Genomic DNA, 11,529 nt, shown 5'->3' with positions numbered 1-11,529 from the left:
AAAACATTTCTTAGTATTATGCACAAAGTCACTTAAATTTGATATTTTTGGTCTAAAAACTAGACTTATTTTCTTGGGTCGTTTTGCTCATCAAGAAAAAGCATCTTAATTTAAGAATGTTTAGATATTTTTACTGAAAACAAGACAAAAATACTAAGATATCTTTTTCTTGAAAATAATTTTTTGCAGTGAAGAAAATACATATCAATTTAAGATTTTTTTAAAGACATTTTTTACTAAAAACAAAACAAAAATACTAAGACAGTCATTTTTTGCAGTGTTGAGGTCGTTCTACACTGCAAAAAACTATTTTCAAGAAAAAAATGTCTTAGTATTTTTGGCTTGTTTTCAGCAAAAAATATCGAAAAATTTCAAGAAAATAAGTCTAGTTTTTATACCAAAAATATCAAATTTTGTGATTTTGTGCAAAAAATAAACAAGCAAAAAAATCTGCCAAAATATTCTTTGCTTACCCCATTGGCAGATTTTTTTTGCTTGTTTTGTGCACAAAATCACCTTTAATGTAATTTTTTTTTATTTGCTTGGGTTGTTTTGCTCATCAAGAAAAAGCATTTTAATTTAAGAATTTTTAGATATTTTTACTGAAAAAAAGACAAAAATATTAAGAATTTTTTTCTTGAAAATCATTTTTTGCAGTACAGCTGGGGTACATATTTTGACCATTTTGTTTTTTTGACAGTGTAGTGTAAATATCTAAACTACTGTGCTTCGTGCCTAACATAATGTATTCACAATACAGCACAGCATTTTGAACCTTATAGCTGAAATATAGTATGAATGTGAAAACAATGGTTTTCAAATCATTTCCTAACTTAAAAAAATTAAAACAAACAAACAATGAAATGACAATGAAAGAAAAAGATGAATTCTCAAGAACGTCAGGTTATATTTTTCATTTTAATATTATTTAGCTTTCCTTCAGTATCTGACAAATTAAAGAAACTACATGATGTTTACTTCATTGCTCCAGTCACTATTAGAAATCAAAGCTAACACATCCAGGAGCTGTCAGTCACGAGGGCCCCGCCCTCCAGAATCCACACTAATATAAGCAAAAATTCAAAACAACAACAAAAAATACAACAGTTTATGTGCGTAAAATGTGTAATATTGTGATCCCTCCAACATTCAGGGTAGGGTTAGTTTATCATTGCTGACATGAGCTACTTCTTCTTCATTCACAGTTCTTATTCTGCCCCTCCCTCCACAGCTCATCATAACACACACAGGTAATGGGGCTCAAAACAGGTGCGGACTAAATTTGAGGAACAGTTAAAGTAACAGAAAATCAGCCTCTTGTAAAAGTGAACATAGCAAAAGGATCCAGGTCGGGTGTTTACTATTTTAGGATCACATTTTGCTTGTGAAACTTCATAGAAGTGTAGGCTACTTAAGAGTGAAAATAAAGCGTGTTAAGAAAACACCAAGGTCCCATTTCAATGTCTTTCAAAGTCTGTGCATGCATTATGATTTTACCCCCACCCCTTTTCGAATTTGGTGTGAAACATGGACGTCTTTAATGATGTAACTGTACACATGTTTCCTATCTGTAAAGCTAAAGCTACATTGCATTAAATATGTACATAGGATACAGAATCGCCAGTTTTTACTGTAACCTCTGTTAGCTTGACAAATGTACATATAAATGGCATATAATACACAACTATGGTAACGCCAGGCCTATTAATAATATAATATTCACAGTAAACCAAAGACTCAACGGTGTTGTCAACATGGAGAAAAATCGGAAAAAATCCTCATCTCAAATCAAACTGAGTGTGCACACTGCAAAAAAATGATTTTCAAGAAAAAAATGTTCTTAGTATTTTGTCTTGTTTTCAGGAAAAATATAAAAAAATTCTTAAATTAAGATGCTTTTTCTTGATGAGCAAAACAACCCAAGAAAACAGGTCCAGTTACCAGACCAAAATATCAAATTGAAGTGATTTTGTGCGTAATACTAAGAAATGTTTTTCTTGAAAATCTTTTTTTGCAGTGTTGATGAGCGAAGTGACCTAGGATAATAAGTCTAGTTTTTAGACAATTTTTTTTTAAAGTAAATTAGTGCTTAAAACAAGCAAAAAAATCTGCCAATGGAACAAGAAAAAATTCCCTGAAACAAGTTTACTTTTTTCATAAACACTTAATTCAAGAAATTGTTTCTTATTCCGTTGGCAGATTTTTATGCTTGTTTTAAGCACAAATCTGCCTAAATTGTATATTTTTTGTCTAAAACCTAGACTTAGGTCATTTTGTTCATCATCTTAATTTAATATTTTTTTTATATTTTTACTGAAAACAAGACAAAAATACTAGACAAAAAAGTAATTTTTTGCTTTGAATTACCTTATTGCTTTTCTGAAATAGCTTTTCTATTTTACTACTTTTTATTATTAATTATTAAATTAAATTTTCTTGAATTTTTTTTAATTTAGTGTTTAAGAAAAATTTTCAAGATTTTTTGCTTACCCCATTGGCAATTTTTTTTTTGCTTGTTTTATGCACAAAATCACTTAAATTTGATATTTTTGCTCCAAAAACAAGACCCACCTTCCTGGGTCGTTTTGCTCATCAACAAAAAACATGTCAATCAAGAATTTTTAGATATTTTTACTAAAAACAAGACAAAAATACCAAGAAATTGTTTTCTTGAAAATCATTTTTTGCACTGCAGTGATCTTCATTTAAACATGAGGAGACTCGTGTTGGCTTGCCAGATGTACCATCACAGTGGAAACCCTTTGGCACTGAAATAGACCGCTGTGAACCCGGTCTGAAACAACTGGATATGCATCAAGGCAAATATGTGTTTGTGTTAACTACTATGACCAGTTGGCTCCTTTAAACTGGTGGTTTAATTATTATTGTGTCTGTTGAATCGACTCTTTCCCGCTATAAGAAGAATTTGGGTGCAAATCTGGACTTTTAAGTTATTGCCTCTTAAGTTTTACATTCTATGCAAAGTAAATCTCTAAATTGTTGTAACATCATGTTGCAATGCAATAAGCAGCACACTAACATGGAAAGCATCACTAGGTCAGTTAAGGTCATGAAGCAGACTAAATAAATAAATAATCGAAATAAAGCTTTGTGCATTTACGATGCAGACTCATAACAAAATGATCTTGGACATCTCTACGATTAAATGTCATAAACTTCATTTTAGACAAATTCCTATTAAGGGCCAATTTACACAAATACGGCACTATACTGTGTTTCTGTCCAGCGGTACCTAACAGAGTAATTGAGATGTTAAATATTCGGAGGTACACCTGTGCAACGCTGAGCCACTGCAGACTCTTCGATCAGCCACCTATAAAGTTTGTCACACAGAAAAATGTGTAATAATGCGGTGGATGCAATGGGTAATACAGGAGGTCAGCGAAATATGTAGTACCTTTTCAAATTAAAAGACAAATAAAAACATCTAATATGAGTCAAGGAGTTACGGCATCAGAAAGTAAAAACTGCAGGACAGCGAGAACTTCATGGTGAATCAGGACCACAGTAGCAAACACCAGATGCCAGTGGGATGAGAGAGAGAGCCATAGACAAGAGAAAGATGGATGGAGAGCGAGAGAGAAAGAGAAAGAGAGAGAATTTGTCACACACGTTTGGCCACTGCTTTTACACTTTTTCTCTCGTGAAGATGGGGCGTCCAGGCACCAGGTCTGATCGGGTTTAAAATGAGCTGGTGGAGGGTGTGCTCAACCTTTTCCCAATGTAGATCCTAAAAAAAAAAAGTATAGGGCCATGCATTTGGACTGCTGTCATTTTGTAATTTTTCGGGTTTATAAAACATCAAAACATTCATTATGGTTAGATTAAGCAAAACACTTACCCCAGTCCCAGGGCCAGGATGTGGGTGAGCAGCAATGAGGGCACAAAGACTTTGATAAACTCTGCAGAAAACACACCACCCTTCTTCATAGCACCCGTCTTCCTCATGCTGAGAGTCACAGATCCAGAACGCTTCGGGTGGCGGAAGTGAAACTCCCTGCGAGAGGTCGAAGATCAATTATTGTGACAAAACCTTCATCATCACAAGCAACTGTGAAAGCTAGAGCTATCACTTTACAGGGTTCCCACACTTTAGTTAACTTCAAATTCAAGGACCTTTCTGGGACTTTCCAGGTCGAATACTCTCAAATTCAAGGACTTAATGTGGGGAGAGCAAGGTTACATTGTCTTACCTTTTAAGATACATTGTTACAGTTCACTTTCGAGTTCCCTTTTCGTAAGTGCGTCTGAATGTGTAATTCAACACACTGTGTGAGGCTTAACGACAAAGACAGGGTGACACGAGAGCCAGAAAGAATATCACTATCTGAAATATTGCCAAAGATGGCGTTACAGGGACGCAGGAAGTATGGCAAGGGAGACGCAGCGTCTCGTTCCCTTCTCAGGGAACAACAGTTGCATACTTAACCCGAAACGTTTTTATGTGTCAAACACAACTATGCAAAAAAGCATTTTGGTATGAACATTGGCATACAGAAGATATAAGCATTTAAAGCGTACAGTTTAGCACGTGTGCTTAAAAAGTCTAGAATTTTTATATTGTCTTACACTACACAGGGAATAATATGGATTTTTTTCCTGAAAACTTCTTTCAAGCACTTTCAATGACCTGTATCTATGTATGTATATTTTCAAAAACTTCCCAGGGCCTTGAATTTTTTCCCCCAGATTCACAAACTTTCAAGGATTTCAAGGACCCGTGGGAACGCTGACTTTAAAGGGAACATTTCACAAGACTTTTTTAAGATGTAAAATAAATCTTTGGTGTCCTCTCAGAGTACATATGTGAAGTTCTAGTTACCACATAGATAATTTATTATAACATGTTAAAATTGACACTTTGTAGGTGTGAGCAAAAATGTGCCGTTTTGGGTGTGTCCTTAAAAATGCGAATGAGCTGATCTCTGCACTAAATGCAGGGCTGTGATTGGATAGTGCAGTTTAAGGGGCGGTATTTCCCCTTTTGACATCACACGGGGAGCCCTATTTTTTCACATGCTTGCAGAGAATGGTTTACCAAAATTAAGTTACTGGGTTGATCTTTTCACATAGTTTAGGTTGATAGAAGCAATGGTGACCCAATTATAGCACTTAAACATGGAAAAGGTCAGATTTTCATGATATGACCCCTTTAAATCAAAAACATTTTTTTTGTAAAATCAAGCATATATTAAAATAAGATTTGGCACATGCATGACATCAAACCTGACATATAGAGTGCCACAGAGATAACGTATTTTTGTAGGGTAACCCAGAAGTTAGCGGGACGCTGGTTCCCTCACTAAAAAGCCCATTAATTTTTCCCAATCAAATTTCATAAAGTTTGTATTCATCTGTGAGGATTAACATGTTGGGCAAAACGTGTCAGAGTCATAAACTTTTGTTAAACACAGAGCTTATTTTTTTGCGAAAATCCAAAAGTCTATCAGAAAAACGAATGGGCTTTTTTGCGAGGGGACCAGCGTCGATATGTCTTCCCTGCGGCACTCTATTGCATCCAGAATTTATATATTTTATAAAGTATAATTTTTAGCAGTAGGTCCGTGTCCCTGTGAAACACACCCAGCTGGATAAACCTATTAGGGCGGTTTTCCGGAACAGGACTTATCCTAGTCCTAGACTACAATGCATGTTTGAGCTGCCTTAATTTAAAACCATCTTGCACTGACGTATCTTAACATATATCAGTGCCATTGTTATGTGTCAAGATGCACACCAGTATTGTGTTTTTGTAAGGTTTGTTTGTAAAAACTACTAAAATGTCTCATTATAACTAAGGCATAGTCCTGGGTAAATCTAAACGCTGTCTGGAAAACTGTCCCTTAATTCTTTAAAAGCGAGATAAACATGAAAATCTGACTTTTTTCATGTTTAAGTGCTATAATTGGGTTCCCATTGCTTCTATCGACCTAGAAAATGTGAAAAAACCCCAGTAACTTAGTTTTGGTAAACCATTATCTGCAAGTGTGTGGAAAAAATAGGTCATTGAAATGTGGCTCCCCTTGTGATGTCAGAAGGGGTTCTTATTTTAATAGCACTGCCCCTTAATCTGCACTATCCAACCACAGCACTGCCATTTAGTGCATAGATCAGCTCATTTGAATTTAAAGGGACACACCCCAAAACAGCACATTTTTGCTCACACCTACAAAGTGGCAATTTTATCATGCTATTAAAAATGATCTATATGGTAGACTTCACACCGTCTGAGGACACCAAAGATTAATTTTACATCTTAAAAAAGTCTTGTGAAATGTCCCCTTTAAATATGCATAAAGCACACAGACAAATGGAAATAACAGTCCCTCCAGAAAAACACGATTATCCCATCGCATGATTCAATGCATACTCAGCCACAGTGGACTTTCGCATATTTATGCGGGGCCGCATTTTTTTAAATACGCCACACTTTCGCCGCATAAATTATACGTGGCTTGCATGATTTCATAATCCCCGCATTTTCGTAGCAGGAGTGACATATATCTTTGCAGAAAGTTGAAATTTAAGTTGAATTTACTTCACACAAGCGCAGCCATGTCCCCTGTTGCCATGGGAACGTTATGAAGTGACAAAATTACGCGACGTGAACATCATTGAAAAGTTTTTGCAAATTCCCGAAATTTCATTGCATAAAATTGCTTAAATATACCAAATATTCCATCACATTTTTAAAGAAAACGTGCTGCCAAATCGAGAATTTATGCCTGCATCAATCACAAAAAAACTCTGCATTTTTCTGGAAGGACTGACATACATTGCAAAAAATATTTTCAAGAAAAAAATTCTTTTGTTTTCAGTAAAAATATCTAAAAAAAATCTTAAATTAAGATGCTTTTTCTTGATGAGCAAAAAGACCCATAAAAATAAGTCTAGTTTTTAGACCAAAAAGATAAATTTAAGTGATTTTGTGCATAAAACGAGCAAAAAAATCTGCCAATGGGGTAAGCTAATTTTTCTTGAGGTACGTGTTTAAGAATAATCTTCAAGATTTTTTTGCTGACCCCATTGGCAGATTTTTTTTGCTTGTTTTATGCACAAAGTCACTTAATTTGATATTTTTGGTCGTTTTGCTCATCAAGAAAAAGCATCCCAATTCAAGAACTTTTAGATATTTTTACTGAAAACAAGACAAAAACACTAAGAATTTTTTTCTTTAAAATCATTTTTTGCAGTGTATACGCATGTCTGTATCACATACTGTAACATACATGTACTTACTTTGGGGGAATGTTTTCTGGTCGACTGGACCAGTCAGCCACCCAACTCTCCCCTTTATTCATGAGAATATCATCATCTCTGTCCTTCTCCAAACCATCATCCTCTGACTGGAAGAAATATGAAAAGATGTGTATACAAAAAACACTAACCCTAGCTGCAGTACAGTAAATTCATATATTTACCTGACAGTCTCTCTCGCTGGGCATTTCCACATCAAACATGATCTGGCCTTCATCCTGCTCAGGGCTGTGAGGTCGCGGTGGGCTTTAAAACACAATTCAAATGCAATGTTAAAAAACACATCACAGAAACAAGAATGTGTGCATAAATCTTCATACCTGTTGCAGGAGGAGCTACTGGGGCTAGACTCGTGCTGAGCATCCAGTAATATTTTCTCCATATCTCCATTATGGATAGAGGATGATGATGGTACGTGCTCCAGTCCTCCTGTAAGAGCCTCCTCTTCCTCCTGCACGGTCTCTAGGGCCTGTGAGGCCTGGATCTCGCCTTCATTCCCGTTCCCAAGCACGGAGGGCACACTGAGGTTCTGCTGTTGAGTGTTTCCATTCATTTCCAGCTCCACCCAGGATCCTGAAACACAGACGCTGGGAAATAAGAAAGACCGAAAGACAGCCAAACCTCCTCCCAGTAAATAAAGCACAGATTTCTCTGTTGACCTGGTGCAAACATGACACACATATGCATTTTGTCTGACCCTCTTTGTTGCTAGGAAACAAAGGTGCCATGATGCTTCAACAATGTGATGTGTGCTCCTCAGTGACCTTTGCTAGATGCATTTCCAGGTTTGGTAGTTCTCCATTTTGGTCATGTATTAAATAAGAGCTATATCTGAAATGTCCATTGCTTTGAATCGTGCGGAGTGAAACGTCATGCTAAGACGGTCTTGGTGGTTGCATCAAGCCAAAGAGGCCACAGTAGTGTGCATGAATTGGCACTGATTCAAACGGTTTAAACAAGCATATTTAATCATTGTCTTACACCTCACAGCCCACAACACTTCTGCATTTGCCTTACAGAACTGTTGCCATGGTAAAGCTTTTGTCCATCAGTCCAATGACTTTACCTCGGAGAGGCATCTGATTTCACCTCGCATCCAAACGATACAAATCTGCCGGGACTTATACAGGAGCAGATAAAATAAACCCTATCTTTACCGTTTAAAAAAAATCCAAAGCCTATATGCTTGTTAGTTTTGAATAAATACATTGGAGTTGAAGGGAATTATGTAATCTGTAGTCTACCAAACCACCCTCTGTTTCTCACTTTCTCATCTTCCTGCTGTGACTGTGATCAAGATCTGTCTGTGTGTCACCGACGCTTATAAACCTAAAGTCACTGAAAAACAACAAGCGAAATGTTTAACACTCTTTTCATGACTATAGACCTTCTAAAAGCTCTTTGATGTCCGGAAAGCAGCAGGGTCCATAAAATGCATTGGAGACAAAGGCACTTTTCATCAGTATGGCCAAGTTAAATGTCGTTTTGTTTGTTGTGTTAGGTTTTGTTTTAATATGCAATACTAAAAATAACCGATAGATTCATAAGTGCAACAATTAAATGCATTATGCAGCTAATAAGTATATAACAGATGATACGTTTAAAACTACTTTCAAACCCAATTCGAAAGCTTAGACAAAATGTAACGTCACATAGGATTTTGCTTCTCTCCCTGTCTTGTCCTGAGACTAAAAGACCCAGTTCCCGCTATGTGAATCTCTTTAAATCATTGATCTACTGGCCTCCCGTCATTGTGATGCCCAGCCGATGTCTAATATAGTACTCAATATATAGTATATCCTCTATAGCAGTGGTTCCCAACCTTTTTGCCCACAACAATATTTGAAGGCCCCCCCCACTCCCTCAAATTTTTTCAAATAAAATAAACTAGAGCTTGGAATGACTAGACAGATCTATATATTCGCTACTAAAATGGCCAAAAAAATTAAAAACATCTTGATTTTTGCTTCATTTAATGCTTGTTTTGTCCATTTAAAAAAAATAATAATTTTTAAGCTCCCATTTTTCTGTGTTTTTGAAGCTTTGATTGTGTTTATAGTGGGCAATATAACATGTAAAAAACGTGGTATTTTTCACACAATTTACTTATCTGTATAGCGCCGTTTTCACTGTCCTAAAAACAGGCTGATGTCTTCCTTGTTCTATGAAGTCCTTCCTTCAGAAATACGTAATGAGTTCTGATTGTGTAGTTTGTTTAGTGTGTTGTGATTCGATAGCAGCTTAGCTTAGCAGAGCCGTTTGAGCCAAAGCTGGTGACTGACGGATTCATGTGGGCGGAGTTAAGTCAAAAACCAATTTTACTGACGTCATTAAAGCAGGAAATAGAGGGCTGTAGTCCAAACCGGCCGTTTGCTGTAGGCTTTGAAAGGCGAATTCTATTAAAGAAAATATATCGCCTGGCAGTGAACTTTGAGCTTTATCATTTTACAGGTATTATTTATGCTATTACAGCAACAGTACAAACTACCCAGGGTTTGAGAAATGGGATCAGGAAAAACGTGACCTTTAAGTCATCTTGAGGCCCCCTTAGAAATCTGCTAGGGGTCCCATGTGGGCCCCGGCCCCCTGGTTGGGAAACACTGCTCTATAGGATTAGCTAAGCATGGTTCTCCTTCAAGGGTTTTTTCCTCCCAAGGACTTTTCCCCCACATGATTTTTCTCCTAGGAGTTTTTTCAACCCTTTGGGAATCAGCTGACATTAGCTTAACTTAGAACTACGTTACATATACGGTACGCATACATTGCATTATTACTCCGCTCACTACTGTAGATTAACTTTTAGCCACTGTACTTTGCTACTTTGTTGTCCTATGATTTTTCTGTTTTATCTTGTTTTTATTAAGCTGTTTTGGAACCATTAAACAATTGTTTTTCCAACATGCATCCAATGGGAATGTTTGAAGGAAAAGAAGGAATCTGAAAATGTTTAACTGAGACAAACAAACAAAAAAATTTATAATATTGATAATACATTTTAGCCCTGGTCTGTGCAAAGCATTTCACACATTAATAAAATTCTGAAAAGCTCAAGGTATTCACAGAACTGCAAAAAAACATTGCAGTAATGATTGCAGAATGACTAAAGACAAATACTAAATACAGAACTGACACAAGTAACTCAATGCAATTCGACTTATATTTAAAAAATGCTACAAATATGTACACAAACACACAAAACAACTTCAATATTAATGTTAATATTTATCAGGCCTTGTCCCAAAAAAGAAAAGAAAGCTAGCTACAATAAAATAAGGGCACAGCCTTTCAGGAATACACCATAAATCACAATAAACAAGTGAGTTTAAATATAGCACCATGAGCTTGATCAAAATGTATTCTGTTACATTGTAACAATTTCTTTAATAATAAACAGCCCCGCCCACCGTCACCATTTTTCTCAGCAGAATCTTCGCCTTGTTTTGATATCGAAGCCCCGCCTCCTCATCGCACGAACTTATTGTGAAACTAGCGATTGGCTCGCGTTCCAATCAATCACTTCGAGTTGCTAGGCAACGTCACAACGGCCCCGTCTCAAGCACATTTAACTTTATAGTGGCTGCGCATACCGAACAAAACGTGACATCACAGTACCGCGAGAACGATTCGTTTCGAATTCGCTCTCGCAGTACTGTGATGTCACTGGCTGCGCAACAACGCACGAACTCTAACCAGCCTGCTTTCATTGGCGCTCGCGTTAACACGCAATCAAAAAGCTCCCGCCCCTTAGCACCTCCCCGAAGAGGAAATTCCAGCCATTGAGCAAAAAAATAAACAATAGATTGCATAAAAAGCTCCAGAGAATATTAAAACCATGCAAACAGCCACGTTAACGCTACAACTGACTCAATCTCGAGACACGGACGGGGTTTACCGTTAAGTCCCGGTTCTTCATTGTTGTTTATCTGCTCGGCGGCTGCGGTGGACATGTTGCCTCTCCAGTCGCTCGCTCGCGTCCGTCGTCAACATGGCACGCTACCGCCCTCCCCGTGCACGCGCGCACGCATGCATCTGCGGCCCCTGAATGGCCCCACCTGAGCTCCCGCGTGACGTAATCATACCCAAAACTTGAAAAATACTGTAGTGTGACATGTAGTACATGTATTTTGTAGTATTACATGAAGCAGTAAATACTGTAGTATACAGTGTTTAAAAACACTATAATATCTAGTTATTTTACCACAGTTTACTATAGTAAACTACAATAAATTCTGCAACAGTATACATACGGAC

General features: G+C 36.9%; 1 protein-coding gene across 1 annotated transcript; it reads right to left on the bottom strand.

The window, feature by feature from the left end:
* Positions 1–899: 899 nt before the first annotated feature.
* bnip3la (BCL2 interacting protein 3 like a) lies at positions 900–11,327 on the bottom strand. The gene is made up of 6 exons (XM_055167913.2): positions 11,171–11,327; positions 7,599–7,851; positions 7,443–7,524; positions 7,261–7,367; positions 3,863–4,018; positions 900–3,751 (listed from the first exon to the last, which is right to left on the bottom strand). Exons 1-6 carry the CDS (start codon positions 11,223–11,225, stop codon positions 3,703–3,705), a joined length of 702 nt encoding a protein of 233 aa, XP_055023888.2. The 5' UTR covers positions 11,226–11,327; the 3' UTR covers positions 900–3,702.
* Between the last annotated feature and the right edge of the window lie 202 nt (positions 11,328–11,529).

The sequence above is a fragment of the Misgurnus anguillicaudatus genome, chromosome 5 (assembly GCF_027580225.2).
Source record: "Misgurnus anguillicaudatus chromosome 5, ASM2758022v2, whole genome shotgun sequence".
Lineage (NCBI taxonomy): Eukaryota > Metazoa > Chordata > Actinopteri > Cypriniformes > Cobitidae > Misgurnus > Misgurnus anguillicaudatus.
This window is presented reverse-complemented; position numbering and strand designations above follow the sequence as displayed.